This window comes from Saprolegnia parasitica (assembly GCF_000151545.1).
Source record: "Saprolegnia parasitica CBS 223.65 unplaced genomic scaffold supercont2.38, whole genome shotgun sequence".
NCBI lineage: Eukaryota > Oomycota > Saprolegniomycetes > Saprolegniales > Saprolegniaceae > Saprolegnia > Saprolegnia parasitica.
The window spans coordinates 1-21,336 of record NW_012156432.1 but is presented as its reverse complement, the minus strand read 5'-3'; the positions used below and the strand labels follow the sequence as shown (position 1 = coordinate 21,336).

At 60.8% G+C, this 21,336-nt stretch overlaps 7 protein-coding genes across 7 annotated transcripts; 3 read left to right on the top strand and 4 right to left on the bottom strand.

The window, feature by feature from the left end:
* Positions 1-796: 796 nt before the first annotated feature.
* Positions 797-5,422, top strand: SPRG_08440 (hypothetical protein; the record flags this gene model as incomplete). The annotated part of the gene is made up of 3 exons (XM_012347685.1): positions 797-1,173; positions 1,236-1,393; positions 1,447-5,422. Exons 1-3 carry the CDS (start codon positions 808-810, stop codon positions 5,420-5,422), a joined length of 4,500 nt encoding a protein of 1,499 aa, XP_012203075.1. The 5' UTR covers positions 797-807.
* Positions 5,423-5,451: 29 nt separating this feature from the next.
* On the top strand, positions 5,452-8,969 carry SPRG_08439 (hypothetical protein; the record flags this gene model as incomplete). Its single annotated transcript, XM_012347684.1, has 1 exon — positions 5,452-8,969. One exon carries the CDS (start codon positions 5,452-5,454, stop codon positions 8,881-8,883), a length of 3,432 nt encoding a protein of 1,143 aa, XP_012203074.1. The 3' UTR covers positions 8,884-8,969.
* A 523-nt stretch (positions 8,970-9,492) lies between these two features.
* On the bottom strand, positions 9,493-11,298 carry SPRG_08438 (hypothetical protein; the record flags this gene model as incomplete). The annotated part of the gene is made up of 1 exon (XM_012347683.1): positions 9,493-11,298. One exon carries the CDS (start codon positions 11,296-11,298, stop codon positions 9,493-9,495), a length of 1,806 nt encoding a protein of 601 aa, XP_012203073.1.
* Positions 11,299-12,621: 1,323 nt separating this feature from the next.
* Positions 12,622-14,236, bottom strand: SPRG_08437 (hypothetical protein; the record flags this gene model as incomplete). The annotated part of the gene is made up of 6 exons (XM_012347682.1): positions 14,058-14,236; positions 13,849-14,018; positions 13,736-13,792; positions 13,104-13,688; positions 12,946-13,058; positions 12,622-12,892 (listed from the first exon to the last, which is right to left on the bottom strand). The coding sequence occupies exons 2-6, from the start codon at positions 13,963-13,965 to the stop codon at positions 12,622-12,624; spliced, it is 1,143 nt and encodes a 380-aa protein (XP_012203072.1). The 5' UTR covers positions 13,966-14,018; positions 14,058-14,236.
* Positions 14,237-15,022: 786 nt separating this feature from the next.
* SPRG_08436 (hypothetical protein) lies at positions 15,023-16,782 on the bottom strand (the record flags this gene model as incomplete). The annotated part of the gene is made up of 2 exons (XM_012347681.1): positions 15,023-16,289; positions 16,346-16,782. The coding sequence occupies 2 exons, from the start codon at positions 16,780-16,782 to the stop codon at positions 15,023-15,025; spliced, it is 1,704 nt and encodes a 567-aa protein (XP_012203071.1).
* A 672-nt stretch (positions 16,783-17,454) lies between these two features.
* Positions 17,455-19,206, bottom strand: SPRG_08435 (hypothetical protein; the record flags this gene model as incomplete). Its single annotated transcript, XM_012347680.1, has 2 exons — positions 17,455-18,727; positions 18,779-19,206. The coding sequence occupies 2 exons, from the start codon at positions 19,204-19,206 to the stop codon at positions 17,455-17,457; spliced, it is 1,701 nt and encodes a 566-aa protein (XP_012203070.1).
* Positions 19,207-20,630: 1,424 nt separating this feature from the next.
* On the top strand, positions 20,631-21,223 carry SPRG_08434 (hypothetical protein; the record flags this gene model as incomplete). The annotated part of the gene is made up of 2 exons (XM_012347679.1): positions 20,631-21,067; positions 21,115-21,223. Coding segments are annotated over 2 exons (546 nt in total), but the record flags the coding sequence as incomplete, so codon positions are not given.
* Between the last annotated feature and the right edge of the window lie 113 nt (positions 21,224-21,336).

The window sequence follows — 21,336 nt, the reverse complement described above, 5'->3', positions numbered from 1 at the left end:
TCGCTACGACGATGCACCAAGGCATGTTCCATGCACGCTCTCGTTGTTTGCGTTGCAAGGGCTTGCGTCGTCGATAATGTGCAGTCGTAACGATCGTCTTGATCGTATCTGGGCTGGTGGTGTGTGCTTGTCGTCGTCGCCGCGACCAGGAATCCTGAGAAGAGAACATCGACTGCGACTCCCACGGCAAGTACTAGTACTATATAGAGGACGACACCTATTGGGTTCCAACGACCACTCCTAACAGCGTAGCTCAGTATACTGCGGTGCGGTCGGGACATGGGCGATGCGACGTCGTAAGTTGTGCAGAAAGCGCGGCGCCCGCTTGTCCTTTGCTCGGCGCCAAAGAACTGGCGTCTGATTGGCCGTTGCCCGATCTTTGCCCAAGGCAGCGTCCAGCATACTCTAGTACTACATCGGGCTATCATAGCACCCAAGAAGCCCCACGTTGCTTTGCTGGACGAGATCATTCGACGTCGGTGGCGCCAGGCTGAACATATCGCAGCCGGCAATGCGCGAGGATTTGCCGCTGCTGGCAGCCTTTGATTATTGGTAGGGGCTGGTATTTAATTTCTTTTTCTGCTATTTTACGATTGGCCCGTGGGATCTCGAAGTTGAGCTTCGAGTGTGCCCGTGCAGCGCGTTTTTGACGCGGCGTGTTTTTATCCTATTCACTTGAATTTTGTAGCGTGTTAAAAACGGGGATCGATATTTGGCGTACTTCGACGAAGTTGGTGGGAATTGCCTTATACAGTACAGCCGACACGCAAGTTTGAAGCGGGTCTCACTCAGAATATTCCCCTCGCGATGGACGAGAGCTCGATCCTACTGCGTGGCCAGCGCCTCATGCTGGACATGCTCGAAGACGTAGGCAGCCTCTTCACGCCCGCCCAAGACAAGCCGCCCGAAGACGACCGCTGGCACGACCTCGCGCGGCCGACGCTCGCGCGCATCGTAGCGGAGCGCATGACGCACGTCGTTGACGCCGACACGAACCCGCAGCAAGACGACCACGTCGAGGACGACCTCGTCGAGCACGCGGTGGTCCAGGAGGTGCTCACCTACCTCGTCGAGAAGCGCCTCATGGGCGCCCACATCGCGCTCACCCAAACGACGACCGACGCGCAGATCCTCAAGCACCAGCTCACGACGATGACGCAGGATCGCGACCACGTACGTAGTATATACCGTAGTGTGCACCTACATGTGGACATGGGTGTCATGGATATACGCAGATGCGCGAGGAAGTCCCGCCGGGCACCGACATTAAGCTTCTCGCGTCGTGGGCACTCGAAGAGCTGGACGCGTCGGCGCCAACCAGCACGACCTCGAATCTGCAGCTCAAGGAGACCATCCGCTTCCAAGAGAGCACATCCAAGCGCTCCGTCATGAAGTTGCGGCGCTTCGCAGAGGCACGTCGCCCGCCAGCTCGATCGGGTCGTTCAGCTGGACCAAAGATCCGGCCGCAGACGCACTCCGCGACTCGATCCGCGACCTCCGAACCGACGTCAACCAGCACCAGCGCGAGCAAATCGACCTGCTCGAAGATCACATTGCGTCCTTGGAGGCGCGCCTCGTCGTAGCGACGCGCGAAGCCTCGGAGCTACGTGAACTCAACGCGGCGCTGGACGACAACAACCCGAATCCGTCGGGCTTTGTGAGCGTCCTCTCGTCGCTGCAGTCGCAGATCGCGACGCTTGAAGCGGCGCTGCGCGAGACTGACATCGACCACGTCGCGCAGCTCGACCGCGAGAACGCGGCGCTCCGGCGGCAGCTCGAGTCGTCTGTGGCGCACAGCCCCGACTGCCACGCGAATTTTGAAGGCGGCTTTTGCAGCGACCTCATCAACACGCTCAAGGCGGAGATCCTATCGGCGCGCGAAGAGCACCGCACCGAGACGATCGCGCTGCTCGACCATGTCCATGAGCTGGAGGCCATGAACGCGCAGCTGACTGCGACCGGCGACGTCGAGGCGGCCGCGCGCCACCTCCACGAGGACAACATCCGGCTCCTCGAGCAAGAGCACGGCTTCCGCGCGCAAATCGAGGCGCTGCAGGCCGACGTCGGCAGCATGGACGGCCAGATTGCGCACTTGCGCACCGAGCGGCAGCTGCAAGAGACCGAGATCACCTCGCTCATGGGCACGCTGACGCCACTCATGGCGGCCCACGAAGAACTTGTGGCGGCGAAAGCGGCGCTGGAAGACAAGGTGGCAGCAATGGAAGCCGCGAGCTGCGACCAGTGCGCGGCGCTCGAGGCCAAGATCGCGGATATGCATGCGCAGATTGACGCGCTCCACGCCGACGTGCAAGCGGCGCTCGAGGCCAGCGCGCCGGTGGTGACGCGGCACGAGTCGACGATTGCCGACTTGACGGCAGCGATCGCGCGCCTCGAAGACAAGCTGGCGCACAACGCAGGCGAGTACGAGCGCAGTATTGGCGAGCGCGACACGTCGATCGACGAGCTCCAGGCCAAGCTCCACGCGCTCAAGCGCGAGATCAACATTATGAGCCAGGACCTCGACATGGTCTCGGAGGAGAAGCAGCAGGTCGCGGACCAGCTCGAGACGGTCGAAGGCCATTTGGACGAAGTGAACGCTGCGTACGAAGCACTCGAGGCGCGGTTCGCGGCGCTCATGGCCGAAAAGATGGCGTGGACCGTCGAGCGCGATGCGTTGGTCGAGGCCGAGGCCGAGGCGAGCCGCCGCTCCACGCTCGAGCAAGAAAGTGCGCAGGCCGCGCACGAGATGGCCGCGGCGACGTGGGCGGATGAGCGCGCGACGCTGGAAAGTGCACTGGCCGACAAGGCCGACGCCCTTTCGGCTCTCGAAAACAATTTTGCGACGGTCCAGAGCGCGCTTACCGAGAAGACCACCGAGCTGAGTGCCAAGGACACCGCGCTCACGGCCAAGGTCGACGAGTTTGAGAAGCTGCAGATGCTCCTCGGCAAGTTCAAGGAGAAGCTGGCGGCGTTGCTGGCCTCCGAGAAGGCGCTGCAGGCGGACGTCGAGGCGCTCACCACTGAGAAGGCTGCTGCGACGACCACCATTGAGGCGCTTGAGGCGCAGCTGGCGGCGTCGGACGCCGCGCTGCAGACAGCAAACGACGACCTCGCGACAACGCATGCCGCCAAGGCCGACCTCGACGCGCAAATTGCCTCGTTGGAAGACCAGCTGTCTGCCGAGACGGCCAAGCTGGAAGCTGCCAACAGCCAGGTTGATGCGCTCACGGCTGCGTCCGAAGAGGCGCTGAGCCAGCTCGAGCGCCTCCGGGAGATCCACGAGAACCACGTGGCGACGACGACTGCCGAGGCTGCGGCGCTCCACGCCACCATCGCTGAGCTCGAAGCTTCGCGCGCAACGTTGGAAGGTGATGTGGCCTCGGCCAACGCGGCCTACGACGCGACCACGGCCGAGCTGGCTGCTGCCACGAGCTCGCTGGTGGAGCTCGAAGCGGACAAGGCGTCGCTCGAGACCCGCTTGGCGGAGACTTTGGCGGCCTTGGAGACGGCGACTGCGTCCGAGGCGGCGCTCCAAGATACGGTCGTGACGCAGGAGGCGGCGTCGGCGACGCTGCAATTGACGCTGGCGCACGCACACGGTCGCATTGGTGAGCTGGAAGCTGCCGAGGCCGCGCTGCGTGACGAAATGGCGGCGCTGGAGATCGCCAAGGACGCCGAGATCGCATCGCTCTCGTCGGACCTCTCGGCCATGACGACGTCCAACGAAGCGCTCACGACCGAGTTGTCGAGCGTTGTTGCCGAGCACGCAGCGGCGTGTGACACGTGGGCTGCCGAGTCGGCGGCGATTGCCGACAAGATGGCGGCCATGGAAGCCGAGCACTCGTCGACGCTGGACGAGACGCACGGCCGCCACGCTGCGGCAGTCGCAGACCTCGAGGCCGCCCTCCACGGCCAAATGACGTCGCTCCACTCGACGCGGTCGGAGCTCAGCGCGCAGATGCAGGCTCTGACCGAAGAGCAGGCGTCGTACAAGGAGCTGCATGCGGCCCAAGTCAGCGCACTCGAGACCAAGATTGCGACGCTCCATGCCAACTTGGCGGCGGCGGCCAACGAGAACGCGTTGCTGCATAACGAGCTCGCCGCCAAGAACGACGAGCTCTCGACGGCGACGGCCAAGCTTACGTCGCTCGACGCGCTCCTCCCGCGCTTCAAGGACAAGGTCAAGACGCTCACGGCGGCGCAGAAGAGCCTCGGAGACGATCTGGCGGCGGCCGCAAGCGAGAAGGCGACGTTGACGGCGACGCACAACGACGCGATGGCGGCGCTCGAGGCGAGCTTGGCGTCGCTCAACGAAACGCTGGCGGCGGCGACCGAAGAAAAGACGGTGCTGGACGCGCTCGTGGCCGACAAGTCGCACGAAGTCGCGACGCTTCAGGACCTCGTTGAGTCGTTCAAGGGCTCGGTGGACTCGCTCTCGTCGTCGCAGGCGTCGCTCGAGTCGGACCTTGCCGTCGAGCGCCAAGAACTGGCCTCACTCACGTCGACGCACGCGGAGGCCGTCGCGCTGCTTCAAAGCGCCGAAGCCACCGTGGCCACGACGACGGTCGAGCTCGCTGCCGAACGTGACGCCAAGGCTGCGCTGGCATCCAAGCTTGCCGCTGAGCTCGAAGCCAAGGCTGCATTGGAAGCTGAGCTCGCTGCCGAAGGGGCTGCCAAGGCTGCGCTCGCAGCTAGCCTCGCCACCGAGCTCGAGGCCAAGACGGTCCTCGAAGCCGAGCTCGCTACGGAGCTCGAGGCCAAGACGGTCCTCGAAGTCGAGCTCGCTACGGAGCTTGAGGCCAAGGCTGCGCTGGAAGCTGAGCTCGTTGCGGAGGTCGAAGCCAAGGCTGCACTGGAAGCAAAGCTTGCCACCGAGCTCGAGGTCAAGGCTGCGCTGGAAGCCGAGCTTGCTGCTGAAGCGGCTGCCAAGGCGGCTGTCGAGGCGGACCTCGCTACGGAGACGAGTGCCAAGGCGGCGGTGGCGGCCGACCTCGCCGCGCAAGTCGAAGCGACGGCTGCTGTCCACGCCGACTTGTTGAGCGAACGCGACGCCAAGGCGGCATTGACACTTGAACTGGAGACGACGTCGACAGCGTTGGCGAAGACCGAGGACAACCTCGCGTCGCTCAAGTCGCTCCTCGATCAGTTCAAGGAAAAGGTCAAGACGCTCGCGCTCGCCAAGAAGGCGCTCAAGGCCGAGCTCGCGACGGAACAATCCACGGTCGCGGCCAAGACGAACGAGCTCGCGGCCGTCTCGTCGCTTCTCGACCAGTTCAAAGAGAAGGTCAAGAGTCTCGCGCTGGCGCAGAAGGCGCTCAAGCAAGACATGGCAACGCTCGGTGACGAGAAGACGGCCCTCGAGGCGGCGGTCGCGGCCAAGGAATCCGAGCTCGCGGCGGCGCAACTCGCATTGACGCCGTGACAGCGGACCTCGCGACGGCCCGCGCAGAGATGGACACCACGACGTCGGATTTGACCACGGCCCGTGCCGACTTGGAAGCCATGGCGACCGAACTCGCCATTATCCATGCCCGCGCTAACGCCACCTCCGAAGACCTTGCGGCGGCCCTTTCTGCGGCAGACACGATGCGTGCGGACCTCTCGACGGCCCAAGCAACGATCGACTCGCAGACGAGCGAGGCGGTTTTGCTGCGCGACGAGCTCGCTTCGCTTTCGACCGACTTGACGGCGGCGCGCTCTGACGTGGATAGTAAGACGGCCGAGCTCGCATCGACGTCGGCGCTTCTGGGCCAGTTCAAGGACAAGGTCAAGGCGCTTCTGTCGTCGCAGGCCGCGCTTGAAGCCCAAGTCGCGTCCATGCACGACGAGAACGAGTCGCTCGCGTCGAGCCACTCGTCGTTGAGCAGCTCCAAGGGCGCGCTGGAAGCCGAGCTGGCGGCCGCGACGGCGGCCCTCGCCGATGCCAACGACGCCAAGACGACCCTTACGACGCAGGTCGAGACGGTCACTGCGGCGCTGGCCGCCAAGGAGGCCGAGCTTACGTCTCTCCAAGCCATCCTTCCGCGCTTCAAGGACAAGGTCAAGGACCTCCTCGCGTCCCAAAAGACGATGGAGGCTCAGGTCGCGGCCGCGGTGGCCGAAAAGGCGTCGATGGCTTCGTCCCACGCCGATGCGATCAAGTCGCTGCGCAGCTCCAAGGCCGATATGGCGGGCGAGCTCCAAGAAATGACCGCGCTCAAGGAGACGCTCAAGGGCCAGCTTCGCGCCATGTCCAAAGAGAAAGCGTCGATGCAGCACACGATGCAGACGGAGATCGACGACCTCGTCGCCAAGGTCGCCAAGCTCACGGCGATTGCGGACGCGCACAACGAGTGCGGTACCGCCGTCCAAGACGCGCACGCAGCGCTCGCGACGGCTAACGACGAGCTGGTCGCGGCGAATGCGACCGTGGCGGAGCTGCAAGAGCAACTGGCGGGCCTCTCGCTCTCGGAGCAGGCGCTGCACCAAGCCTTTGAGCAAGCCACGATGGAAACCAACGCGATGTCGCGCGCGCACGACGAAGCGGTTGCGGCGTTGAGCGCGCTCCAGAACCTCCACGGACCGCTGGAAGCCGAGCTGCAGAGCATGACGTACAAGAACATGCAGCTCAAGCAGGACCTCGACGTCATGTCGGAACAAGTTACGGCGCTCGAGCACATTTTGCAGTCGAAGGATGGCGCGCTCGACGTGCTCAAGGACCAATGCAAGGCAGCCCAGGCCGCGCTCGCCACCGCGCAAGCGGCGCTGGCCGAGAAAGACGCGATCGTCGCGGCCAAGGACGCGCAGCTCGCCGAGCAAGACGCCCTCTTGAGCGAAAGCGACGCGCTCATGGCCGAACTCGATACGCTGCACGCCATGTCGCGCTCGCAGCGGTCGTCGCGTGCGATGGCGATCGCGCTGGACCCGACGACGATTGCGCAAGAGTACAAGATCTTGCTCTCGGACAATGATGCGCTCAGCGCGAGCCAAGAGAACCTGACCGAGATCGTGTCGACGCTCCAGGCGCAGGCAGCGGCGCGGGCGACGACGGCCGAGATTACCGACCGCTTTGTCGCAGGCCTCGTGTCGACGCTCGGTCTGGAAGTCGACTTTCCGATCACGGAAACGAGCGTGCTGCAGGAGACGCTCGAGCAGCTCCAGGGCTACATTGGCATGATGTCGGAGGAAGCGGCGCACCACGCGCACGACCACGCGGCGTCGCTCACGACCGACACGTCGTGGCTCGATGCGATCCAAGAGGCCGACGAGCTCAACGAAAATGCGGACGCGCTCCTCGACCAGGCCGAGCAGTCCAAGGCCAGCGCTCTCGAGTACCACAAGGCCCTTCTCGCGCTCGCCAAGACGCTTCTGCCGTTGGGTGCCAACGAACTCGAAGCCGCCGTCGACGCAGCAACCGACGACCTGCAAGCCGCGCCGATGCTCCTCTCGGCGCTGCAGTCGACGCTCAATGCCGTGGTGGCGGACGTGGCGACGCTTGTCGCAGCGTGCAACCATGTGCGCCCGCTCCCGCAGCTGGCCGACGCTGGCGTGTGGGCGGCCGATGTCGCGCGCGGGACGCTGGTCGACAAGGAGCTGGAAACGCGCGTGCTCTCGGCCGTGACGAGCCGTCTCGGGGACCTCGGTGTCGACATCGGCGCCGTGCACACTCTCTTGGCGCTCGACTCGGTCTTGGATTCGGACGCGATTGTGGCCGCAGCTCAAGCGCGCGCGCACCACGACGCTGCGTACGTCAACGCCCTCGCACCGTTCGTTGGTGTGCAGTCGCTGCAAGCGTCCATGCCGCAAGTCCTTGCCATGCTCTCGGCGTCGGCGTCCCAGACAGAGACGCTGGCGGCGTTGTGCCACCGCGTGCGCGTTGCCCACGGCTTGCAAATGGTCGAGTACCCGACGACGCAAGCCGGTGTGATTGCGCTCTGGGAAGACACGGCCCATGCGCTCGAGGAGGCGTCGTCGCCGCTCAAGACGCTCAACGCCTCGTCCATCAAGGGCGACGTGGACATGGAGCAGCTCCATGAGATTCTGCACCGCGTCGACGACCGCTGCGAAGCGCTTCACGGGCAGCGTGACGACAAGGCATCGGTGCTCGTGGATGTTCTCGGTGCCCTCGACCTCGCCCGCGAGTGCCAACGCGCCGCCATTGCGGTGCTGGAGAAGCACAACCGCAGTTGCACGGCGCGGACCCGCGTCCAGATTGCCATGCAGTGCAGCGTTCAACGTGCGTTCCTTCGCTGGAAGCACAAGACGCTGCGGAGCGTCGCGGATGAGAAGCACGCGGCCGACATTGTCGCGCTCAAGGAAGAGCATTTGGCGCAACTCAAGCGCGTTCAGAAGCTCAACGCAGCCGACCAAAAGCCGACCCCGATCTCGGCCACTGTCAAGCCGACCGCGACGCCCAAGCCCATTGTGCGCACCAAGTCGTCCACCGTCGACATGGCCAAGGTCAGCGCCAAGGCCGCCGAGGTCGTCGACCAGCTCACGAAGCGCCGCGAGACGTCGACGGCAGCGCGCTTTGACCACTGGAAGCGACTCGCCGATGAGACGCACCGCCGCACCGCCAACCTGGAGACGTCGAGCGGGTCGGGCAGCCAGCAGTCGACACCCCGCATCCAGGGCCGTCGCGATAGCCTCCCCAAGAGTAGCCCCAACCGGTTCCACGTGGCCTTCAACTCGTCGGCGAGCCGTGGTCTCTTCCCGACAACGACGCCGACACCGGCGACCGCTGCGCGCCCACGTGTATCGATGGGCCTGCCGTCGTACAGCTCGGTGAAAGACCAGTCGTCGACGGTGCAGAACGCCGTCGACCGCATGAAGGACCAGAACGACCGCCTCGTGCGCAAGGTCGTGGCAGCGGCCAAGAAGAAGACGGCGACACCCTCGCCGTAAGTGTGTGTCAAGTTGTATACAGGATGTGCATAGCGTAGTTTTGAAGAATGTACTAGGCACTTAAAAAAGTACACTGCATTTCGATGACTCGAGTCTTCTCGGACGACGAAACATCGGGCTCTTGGTCGACGCATACGAGTGCAAGGCCCACGCCTCCATGAAGCAGTCTCGACACCGAGCCACATAAAGTAGCAGCCCGAACGACAGCGCACCGAGCCTCGATGGGGCGACCATCTCGCTCCGCCAAGGGTCCTTGAATAAACAGGCCTCGACCAGAAACGGTTTATGGACCCTAACCTCAACGCTCGCCGGCCGCCGAGCGAAACCAAGGCTAGAAGGACCGAGGGTTTATCATTCCCTTGGCCTAAACCATGCACTCTCTCGGACTCCAAAAGCGAATCTACGCGGCTCGACGTCATGGGTGCTGGCGACGTCGGTCCTATTCTCATGCTGGACCTTGACATACGAACGGTTGTACGACATAGTACGTACATGTGTATCCGTGACGCAAAGCATGGTCCCTGCTCCGACCAGCGGTTCCGAGCTTCTCGTGCATAAATACGGGTATCTTATGTCGTCCTTACACTAAGGGTACAGGACCGCAACGCTTTAGGATGACGGCACGAGCGCTGGCGGCGGGTTGTGCGACGCCGCCTTCTCGGCGAGCATGCTGTACACGTAGTCGACGGCGACGCCGCTGTACGACTTGCGGAGCGCGTCCTCCAAAGAGCGCGCGGCCTCGGACGCTGCGGGCGGGTTGGCGACCGATGCCGCGTTGGGCGGAAACTGAAGCGACTCGCCAAAGAACGGCGTCTTGGTCGGCGGCCGCGCGACCGTCTTGGCGACAGTTGCGTGCTTGGGTGTCGTCGCGAATCCGCTTCTCGGTGTCTTGGGCGTCTGCGGAAGGTACGAGAGGTCGAGTTTGACGTCCTTGCTGCTCTCCTTGCGCGCGAGTTTGGTGCCAAATGTCGGCGTCTGCGACGTTGACTGCTGGGGCGTCGACGGAAACAACTGCTGGCTCTGCGACGGCGACGCGGCGGCCGACGACGTGGCCGTAGTCGGCGTCTTGGGGAGGTAGCTCAGGTCCACGGGTGCGAGGCCACGGCGCGAGCTTAATGGCGACGGGTCCTTGGCGCGTGGACGCGACCAGGACGCCGCGCGAGGCAGCGGTGCCGGCATCATGTTGGTTGGCGGCACGGGTTGCGAGTAATGGCGGTTGTACTCTGTCGTGGCGGATCGGTACGAGGTGTTGGAGAAGGTCGAGCCCGCCGAGGCCGTCGAGTACGCGGAGGGTGTGCTTGGGCCGTTGGCGTTGTACAGATCGTACATGTTCATTTCGTTGTAGGCTTGCGTCGCCGACGAGTTGGCCGAGAGCAGCGAGAGCTCCGTGAGGTGGTCCGAGTGCTCGTTCTCGTTCGTGGTGACGCCAATGTTGCAAATCGAGCAGATGCGAATCTTCTTGATCGTCGTGCCCGGCACGTCGGCCGACCGGTGGAGACTGCACTTGGAGCAAATGACTTCGCCGCACGCGCGGCAGTGGTGCCGATGCCGGAAGAAACCAAAGCCGCGGCCGCAGAGGTTGCAGCTCGACCGCGTCGCCGCTGGGATCCACTGCGACTTGTCGAGGAGCGTGCACGTGGTCATTTGGAGCTTATCGACGATGCGCTTGAGCTGCACCATGCTCGTGACGACATCTTGCTCGGCAATCTTGTACGCCAAGTTGGACGGGCAGTACCCGTTCGGATCGAACCGGACCACGTGGTGCATGCGCGCCATCTTGGCTTCGGCGGCGTCCATCTGGTAGATGAAGCCGGCGAGGAGCTTCCCGCGCACAAACCCATGCGACGCTTCGAGCGACGGGCACTCGGGCAGGTCGATCGAGCTCAAAACGCGCACAAGCATGTCGTTGCCGCGCGCGTCGACGATGCGGTCGAGCACCTCGAGCACGCAGTAGTCGCGGTTGGTCACCATCATGCTCGCCGACTTGGTCGCATACCACTTGATGCCGACATATCGGTACGGATTCGACGCCGTGCGTGGCACGATGCTCTGGAGCACGGCGGCGTCGACCACGCGCGGGTTGAGCTTCTTCATGAGGCGGCGGAAGAGGCCGTCGTCGTGGGCCGCGAAGGCGCGCGCAATGTCGTCGAGCGACGCTTGCAGCGAGCTCTTGCAGCCGACCTCGGCGATGTTGCTCTTGCTAACGTTGGGCGCGAGGCGCGGCTTGGCGGTAAAGTTGCGGTAGACCGCCACGCCCTTCTTCTCGTGCACGGGCACCCACGAGTTCTTGTGGAAGTCCGAGAGCGCAAACACCTTGCGGATCGCCGACTCGGCGTACTCGGCGTACTGCAGTCGCTCGGCCTCCGTCATGTTGCTCATGTTAAAGTAGCCTCTTGGCAGCGGCAACGACGCCATCGTGCTTGGCGAATCTAGAAATGACAGGCGCGTGGTCGGGCCAAGGCCAGAGAGCCGGACTGCTACACGCGCGTCATTACACCCCAACTGTCTTTCCACGCCGACCCTCAAACTCAATTTCTGCACGAGACTCCGTGTAAATGCTCAAAATATCACATTGTTGAGATTCAGGCCATAGCGTCTGATCGGCGCTCGTGACGCGCCGCTAAACCAATCAATGCCAGCGCGTGCTACAATACTATTGCAGTGTCCATATACGTATTTCTCGGACGCGTCGATGCTAGCAGAGCGCTGGGGAGTTTGTCGGTGGGAAGACGGTGCGACGGCCACATACGCATGTACACTGTACGAGGAGCGCCTGGTTGTGTGGCGCCAGTGGTTGATGTCGCTGAGTCCGCACCGCCCACTCTAGCTTGCCGCTCCCTCTCCGTGTGCCGAGTCATCGATGGTCGAGACGAGGTAGACTCGGTGCGGCGCGACGCTCCAAGCTCCATGTCGCCGAAGCAAAAGGAGCTGCTGCCTCGTCGAGGCCTCGTCACGGGTGGTGGTGGAGTCACGGGTGGTGGTGGACAGCAGAGGTACTCACGAGTGGGGCACCCACGACCAAGTGGGTCGTCGCAACGCTTGAAAATTCGATACATTTTTCAACGCCGTTCGATTTGGGGTACGCAGCTGGAGAGATACAGTGTACTTCTGACAGCGTACTGGTTGGACTGGCACAAAATGTGGTCGAATTTAGACAGATACTACGCCTACAGTGTACCACGCAACGATGGCCGCGGATTCTGCGGGTCGACACCAGCGACGACGACGAGCTCTCGGCCTCTCGACTGTGAAAATGGACGCGCCAAAGTTGGCCTCGGTCATTACGACTCGCGTGTATGCGTCGTAGACACGCAGTCGTCAGCGTCTGGTTCGCGCGACACTGGATAACCTGCCAGGGAAGCGTCCACGTATAACAGCGTGTACAGTAATGCGTGGAGCCCACGGAAAGGACTGCCTGGCTACGCGGGTACTCTGTCTGATACAGGATTTGCCGCGGGCTGTAATTCCAGACAGGCACCACGGGCCGTGGACGATACTGATTCGCGGTGTTGGGTCCTGTGCTGTGCCATGCAACGTTCCCGCAACCTGCTCGGAACGCGCATCCTGACGATAGTGTCCATGGACTGCGGTGTCGACCAAGGAGGACTATGACCCATCGGCAGTGTTGACACGTGGGCGGTTGATCTTTGGCGAGATCCTTCGATGACCAATGCAATGTGGCCACGTCAACGCGACGGCGCTGTTGCTATTGCCATTGCGGTAGATAGATGATCGTCGCTAGAATTGCTTCGGTGCAACGAGCTTTCGAAAGGCCACGTTCCGACGTGCCTCTTCGTTCGTCGCGAGCTCCAGCAGCGTCATGAGGTCCGCGCCGAGCGTGTCGACGTCGGCGGCGCGGAGCTGGCGCAGAATGCGCATCGCAAAGCGAGACGTGGTCGTGGACCCGCGCCACTGGAGTTCGAGCCCGCTGATCGCCTTCTCGAGCAGCTCTTGGAGCCCGACGTGAAAGTGCGTAAAATACCGATCCCGCGACATTTCGTACAGAGCCCTAACCACACGAGGACATTATTGTCGCATTAAACGCGAAGGCGTTCAACGCACACCGCTCGTTCGACGTCGCAGTACCATGCTGGCTTGACATCGACGGATGGTCGCTCTGGGGACCTCGCAGCGATGGTTTTGGCCCGCTCGAGGATCCACGCCACACGATCGTCCTCGTCGTCACTCGTCCGTGGTGGAAGCAATAGAGGCTCTTGTACCGTCGTGTCAACGTGTTCAACCGATGGAACGCGACGGGGTCGTGGCACGCGCAAGCCCCCGACGCGCTCGTACGTGCGGAAAGCATGCACGACCAAGAGGAGCCAGCCCCGTGGCGTAGTCTTGCAGCAGCGATGGTACCACCGCTGGAGTTTGATCGCCGTGCGCTCGTGGCGCCGAAAGTCCATTGCCGGGTATTGCTCGGGGCTCATGCGTCGGATGAACTCGCGAACGGAAGCGTCGTACTGGCTCATGGAAGTCAACGCCGCAGCGATAACGCGTCGCACGAGCGAGGTATCGGGCTCTGGCGATGCGACGAGCGTGTGGAGAAGCAAAAGCATCGCAGGAGGTGCCAGCGACGTTGTACATGTCGGTAGATAATGGTCCGGCAGCGGGTCCAAAGGCGGGCCGAGGACGTGCAAAAGCAATTGCGCGCTCCAGTCGTGGCAGCCCCGCGTCGACAGCTCGGTGGCCAACGGGACCCAAAACCCAGCGTCACTAAGCGGCAGTGTCGTCCCGCATCGCTCGATTGCGGCGAGCATCCTTTTGGTCATGGTCGTGTCGCCCATGTGAGCATGGCATAGTGCCTGCGAGGTACAAGAGATGCGGAGGAAGACTTGTTGCAAGCGCATACCATCAGCGCATGGAGGTAGGGTCGACAGAGAGGGAGCGGTGGCGTCTCGACGAGCGTCTATCCACACGCGATCGATGAGACCACTTTGTTAAAGCAGTCGACGCAGCTCAAACTTGAAGACACTGGAGTGCACTGCTGTGTTCGTGGGCCATGTAGAGCACCAGCGCCGCGTTGAAAAGCTGAACTTGATAGAGCGGGTCCCACTCGGACGTGGCCGTGATGGCCTGCATCGCCAGCGTCACCGCGCCAACGACGTCGTTGCAGGCTATGAATGCACTAGGTCCTAGCCGTGTCTGCGTGCGCGTGGGGTATCGAAGCGCACCTGGCCAACGGGACAAGCAGGCGTGGGGGGAGCGTCGCGATGGCGGCGCCCCGCCACAGAGTCGGCATTTGCTTGAGAAAATACCCGTCGCGCCGATAGATGCCTTCGGTCGAGTGACGTCGGTAGAGCTCCTCGAGTCGACCAACGTCACGCGTGGCTGTGCCCTCGGTCATGACGTTTCAGAAAGATCCAATGCGCCGCATTCGATTGGTCCATTCCCAAGGGCTTTGCTGCGACGTCTTTGGCGCCAGAAGTGCAGATAGTAAAAAGATACCGCAATGGGCGCAAGGTATCTGGGCTGGCTGGGAAGCGCACAGAGAGGCAAGCTAAGCGAACAAGTACACTGTACAATGGCGTCTGGGAATGCGGCAAGACGCTGATGCCACCAAGCTCCCACCGAAGCGTGTTGATGTCGCGATCGTACATCAACAGGTCGTTGGATCTCCGCGACGACCCTTGGTGTGCACGCTACCTGGTCCCTCGCACAATCTCGAATCACGACCACTAACGCTCCTCGCTGACGCACCGGCCAAGCCTCACGAGCGCATTAGGAAGTCCACCATATCTTTATAATTGCATGTAATATGACTCAGTTCAACAACAACAGGTCGTTGGATCCAGTTCTTCTTTCGATTCAATGCGCCCGATCAGCTTTCAAGACCGGACGCGACGAGTCCGCTAGGAGTGGGAGGAGGGTGCAGAGCCAGGCGAGAGAGATGACGTACACCGAAACACATGGGTTGGGCCAGCTTGTTGAGCCGATTACATGACGAAGAGAAAAATATAAATCACTATGGGCATGGAGCACGGGTGCCGCGCTTCTAGCACCCTTGCTTGCTGCTTGTGTGTCCGTCACAAGTACTAGTAGCAGCGACGCATTCGGATTGTTTTTTCCCCACGAGATTGCACCAAAGACTTTGCACTTGGATTGTACTACCAACTTATATCATTGTAACATTGTAAACTTACTTGGCTGCATACGTTTCCTCCCAGCTACCCAACGAGCTCGACGACGACCAGAGGTACGGCATCGAGGCGCGCCCTTGGTTCATGTCGGGCACGTCTGCATAGAAATCCATCGTGTGAACATCGTGGGTACGGCGCCACGGCCGCCGCACGAGCACCTTGCCGCACATTGTGAATTGGTAGCCGCGGTAGAACCGGTCCGACGAGTTTGTCCGCACGAGTAGCATAAAACCAAACCCGAGAAGCGAGAGATACCAGAATAGCAGCACTTGACGGCCAATCTCACTCGTCGAGTCGACGGCAAATGCGAGTAAAATGCCTTGGCTGATCGCCCACAGCAGCGACGAGAGACCGTACATGGTGCCGACGTGGTAGACACCAAACATGTCGGCCAGGAAGCACACGAGCAGCGACGCGCCAGAGTTGGAGACAAACTGCAGCAGATACAAGAGCCGCTCGACCGACGCAACGTCCGTCATTTGGTTGGACGTAAAGTATACCAGAGGCAGCGCCACGCACTGCACAAGCAGCAAGACGAGGAAGCAGCCTTTCCGAACCAACGCCGGGTTGCCGTACAGCAGCCGGATGCAAATGTCCGAGAGAATGGGGATCACGAGCCGGCCCGAGAGGTCGGCAACGACACCGCGGAACCGGACGGCGTCGGCGGCCGCGTCCGAGATGTGGTACACGTCGCTGAGGAGGTTCGAGTGGACTTGGGTCGCGGTCATTTCGTTGTAAAACAAGCCCACGACCGAGTTGGAGGTCAGCGCGAGGAGGAGACAGGCAAAGTCGGTCGAGAAAATGCACTGCAAGAGCGACATGGCCTTGACTTGCTCGTGGTACTGACGGTCCGTGCCCTCGACGAGCGAGTTGCTGTGGCGCGCGATCGCCTTGTAGTTGACGAGCGTCATGCCCACATGGAGAAACTCGTCTTGGACGAGACTCGTGTTTGGAGCTTTCGCGCACGGAATGCAGTGCATGTCGTGCCCGCGGACGCTAAAGTCCTTTGGCGGCAAGCGAATGATGAGCGTCGCTAGCAAGAGCGTCGAGAGAAGCACGGCGAGGAGGATCCAAAAGAGGTACTGGAAGGTCGCGTCCGTGCCATCGAGGAGCGCCTCGAAGAGCAGCCCCCAGAGGTGTTTGCCAAGGCCAAAACCAAAGAGGCAAATGCCGGCCACGGTACCGCGAGCATCCGGTGCCCACTTGAGTGCGGTCGAAATGGATGCGAGCACGATCGCAGCAAAGGCCATGCCACCCAAGCTCGTACTAGACACAGTCAATAATGTGAGGCGATCAATGTCGATACAGTCGATGGCACGCACCCGATGGGCAGCAGTGGCCATATGCGAAGCACGGTCGCGATCTGTCCGGTCAAGAGACCAACGGCCATGACGCAGGTGCTGATAGCAAGGCTTTTGCGCGGCCCCTTGCGCTCGACAAGCGGCCCGAGGAGAGCTTGCGCAAGGACAGCGAGGATGCCCGTGAGGAAGATTGCATTTGGCGCATTGGAACTGTCCTCTGGAAAGCGAAAGTAGGCGTTGATGGGGCCTGCGACGGACGAGATGGCGTAGATGGAGCCCGCGACGAATTGCAGCAGCAACGCAGCGAGAAAGATGTAGCCGCGGTGAAAGCGCAGGCAGCAGTAGCGCGGCGCCATGCGACTAGAGCTGTAGAGTGGCCAGTAGAAGACATAGCGCTCCGCATACACGGCGTACGGCGCTTGGCCATCGAGCACCAGCGTCCAGTACGCACGAAGCATCCGAAACCAAAGTGCCAAGTCAAAAGTGATCGGTGCGAAATGGAGTTTTACACCGGGTTTCCATGGCACACGTACGTGAAAATACGCCATCAGTGGGAATGTATGAATTACACTCGTGTTTTGTATGGATTATTTCACACGGTGTTTCACACGTGTCATTTGGTGTAAAAGTTACATACGGTACACACGCGTGCGTTGACCAGCTGTTGCCGCCATCGGTTGTCCACACCCACATGGCCGAGTCAGCAGGCAGGCAATCGATGGTCAGCAACCCTCCCATTTGAACGCGTGGCGGTCGCCCTCTGCGTCTGATCCGTCGCCACAGCTAGGCTTCGGTGTACATCCTACAGGACTCCTCGGCTGCGATGTTGTAAATCTCTACTGCCAATTTAGCGAAGGCAATCGAACATATCATCGCCTTCTTCCAGCAAATCATCAACGTTAGTGCTTTGGATGCCGTTTTTTGCGATGCATGTATTATGTACAGGTGTACTACACAACCTTGAATGCGGCATCGGAAACGTATCCCAGACTCTACGTCGCTATCGGAATACCAAAAATGTATCTTGCGAAAACATCGTCTATCAACTAAACTGCGACGGTGCGACTAGAAGACAACGACTTCAACGCGACAGCATTGTTGTGCAATCCTAATAAGTTACTCGACCACCGCTATAACGAGTCGTCGTCGTCGTCGTCGCCATCGAGCGAGAGCGACGGCCAGAGGTACGGCATCGAGCTTCGCAACACTTCGATACCGTCGGGCACGTCCGTGTACAGATCCCACGTGCCTTGGCGGTGTGGCTGCCACGACTTGCGCGGTCGCTGCACGACGACTTTGCCGCACACCGTGAACCGGTAGCCGCGGTAGAACCGGTCGGCCGAGTCGGTGCGTACAAATAGCAGCGCCAATAGGCCGGCGAGCGAGAGCCACCAGAGGAGCTGCACTTGAAAGGCGAGCGCTGCCACGTTCTTGGCGGTCGTGACGACGAGGAGGGCTTGGCCAATCGCCCACGTGATCGACGAGAGGCCATACATCGTGCCGACGTGGTAGACGCCAAACATGTCTGTTAAAAGACAGACAATCAGTGATGCGCCAGCGTTCGAGGCAAACTGCAGCGCGTAGAGGAGCCACTCGACGTGCGCAAAATGCGTCAACTTGTCCGACTCGAGGTACGCGACAGGAATCGCAATGCACTGCAAAAGCAGTAGACCCGTCAAGCAGAGTTTTCGGACGGCCGCAGGGTTGGCGTAAAAGACGCGGATACCAACGTCCGAGAGAAGAGCCGGTACGAGGCGGCCGAGGAGGTCGACGATAAGCCCGTGCAGGCGCAGTGTCTTGACGACGTCGTCCGAGAGGTCGTAGAGGTCTTGGAGCGGGCAGCGCAAGGTCGCCACCGCCGTCATGTTGTTGTAAAACAAGCCCACCATGCAGTTGGCCGTGAGCGCAATGAGGAGACAGGCAAAGTCGGTCGAAAAGATGCACTGCAACAGCGACATGGCCTTGACTTGCTCGTGGTACCGACGGTCCGTGCCTTCGACAAACGAGTTGCTCCGGCGGGTGACGGCGCGGTAGTTGACGAGCGTCATGCCTATCTGGAGGTACTCGTCTTGAACAAGGTCGACACTCGGTGCTTTCACGGACGGAATGCAGTGCATGTCGTAGCCGGCGACACTAAAGTCAGGTGGTGGCGTCCGCACCAGCAGCGTCGCGACCGTCATTGTCGGCACGAGCGTCAATATGAGGAGCACAAATGTGTACTTAAGGTCCATGCCGGCGGACGTCGTCACGTGGTTGTACAGCGAGGCCCAGAGCTGCTTGCCGACACCAAAACCGACGAGGCAAAAGCCCGCGACCGAGCCGCGTGCGTCTGGACACCACTTCATCGCGATCGAAATCGATACAACCATGATGGCGCTAAAGGCCATGGCCACGCTTAGCATCCTATCACGCAGCGCTCAGCCGATGGGGCTCAAGAATGAGAAAGGACCGTACGCCACGTAAAAGAGAGTCCAGGACGGCAGCGACACGGCGAGAAGCGACGTGCTGAGGCCGAGCGTGAGGACGAGCGTCGCGATTGCCATGCTCCAGCGCGGCCCTTGGCGCTCAAAGAGCGGGCCGAGGAGGGCCTGCGCGAGGATGCTGAGCACGCCAGCCACGAGGATGAGCTGGACGGCGCGTGCGTCGCTGGTCGGGAAGCCGAAATAATGGTTGATCGGGTCGGGCAGCGCCATGAACGCGTAGAGCGATCCAGAGCAAAACTGAACGAGGAAGATCGCGCCAAACAGGTGCAGCCGGTGAAAGAGAAGGCAGGTGTGGCGCGGGAAGCGAAGGACATTGGAGGTTAGCGGCCAAAAGAAGACGTAGCGCTCGGCGTCGACCTCGTAGCACGACTTGGGCGATAAGGTGATGGTCCAGTACATTCCAAAGTGACGACTGGGTCTGAAATTGGAGCCATTTTTGTCTGAACCCAAAAATGATGGAGCGATCACCTGCCGTCGCATATTCCACATCTGAACGCTTCTGGTGCAATCTAGATGATGAGCTTGCGACCTCGGGTGCGACCTGCCTGTACCACCATGGATGTGGTAACGTTTACGACCAGATGTGGTAGTGTAGTCGGTAGCGTCAAAACTTTATCGTCCTGCAGTGTCCGTACGCGCTCATGACGTAAGTGATTCGGTGGTGCCACGAGGGTGTTTTGTTGCAAGATGACACCAGACGCAGCAGCTCAGCGCTAGAGACAACGCAGAAAAGTTGTCTGTCGGGTGAAGCGACAAGAAAAGACATCTCGTGTCCTAGTGACGTTGGCGCTCAGGTTCTGCGCTGTTCTCAGACGACGCTCTACGCAGTAGTGACTGCTGAACTGCCATGGAAGGGTATTTGTTGCACGAATCTTTGTAATTTGTCAAGCTTGGGGAGCTCGAAGCCTGGACAAAGAATGGCCCTTGGGCGTGACCACTTGTTGCGCTGCAAGATTCCGCCGACGATCCTAGAACGCCATTGTGATCGGCCAAAATGCCACCAATCAAATAGCACAAAAGAGCACATGTCCGGCTCAGCTGTGTGCGGCAATCAGTGCATGGTCCACTTGAGGGAGAAAAATCGGTGATCTAAGCACCTTTTGATCATCGACTCGTAGAATTACCGGTAAGTGTATTCCTAAGTTTCAAAGTCGCAGTGACAGGGACAACTGTACATGTACCACGACGGAGAGCATGTCGTGACCAGCACCGAAATCCCAGACTTTCATTTTCGTATGTTGCGTCATGTTCTTCGATGGACGAACACAGTGGTCCAATCCACCCGCTCTCCTACTTTGCTGTATGAGCTGACACTGTTTGCTAACCGGGCCACTCCGAGCTGCCACGTTTGCTACCGAAAGGGACCCTGTTTTGGACGGCGCTTAGCGCTCTTAAAGAGCCCAGTACAAGCCACACGTTCTTGCAACACGTATTGGTTTGCGGCATTATCTCAACATGGATGTACTGCACCTCATTCTATACCTTCAGTGCAGTACAGTACTGGTAATGCGTAAAATAGTACGTCGTAGCTATGAGTGCTTGGCTACATGGCCACTGGCCCGGACAACGCCCTGACAAAAAATCACGTTTCACACGCGAGACTCACACCAGCTGGGCAACCGATAGAGCCCACTGTATTTTTCACACGTGTGAAATACGAGGCGAGAATACATTTGCAGAGTAGTCCCAAAAGTCGCTTGTTTTTCACCCACTTTGCACCAGTGAAATGCGTGAATCTGCGACGACGGCCTTTCTCACACAACCCGGACGGGTTGCCTGATCCCGCCTGTCACTTTGGCAAATTGTCGGTGGCGAGCAGCAGCATGCTGCAGGCGTACTGGACGATCGCACTCGATCCCAAGGCACCGTACACCGTGCACGCCGAGCGCCACGTTTTCTTTTGGCCGCTCTGCAGCGCAAGTCTCCAGGCGCCGCGCTACTGCTGCCTCCGCTTCCATCGCGCCTACGTCTTCTTTGCCACGTTCCTCCTCCAGTTTGCGACCGGCTCCATTTACGCCATTTACTCGGTGTCGGGCCCCATCAATGTCTACTTTGGCTTTCCAGAGGACAGTGACAACGCCACCAATGCCGTCGTCACCTCGGGCATCCTTGGTATCCTCGCGCAAGCGTTCCTCGGGCCGCTCGTCGAGGGCAAGGGGCCGCGCACAAGCCTTGGTGTCAGCACCGGCATTATGGCCGTTGGGCTCTTGACGGCACAGATCGCGACCGTGCTTCGCATATGGACCCTCCTTCACGTCGGGTACATGCCACTACGATCTGAGTTTCGGCTTACCATGTCGGATGTAGCGTCGTGTTCGTCGCCGTAGCGTTTGGAGCGATCATGCTCGCATCCATTTCGACCGCACTCAAGTGGGCACCGGATGCTCGCGGTACCGTGACCGGCATTTGCCTCTTGGTTTGCCTTGGCAACACCTCTGGGGCTGCTCTTCGAGGCGCTCATCGATGGCACGGACGCGACCTTCCAGTACCCTCTTTTGGACTCCTCCTCGCCGTGCTTCTCTCGACGCT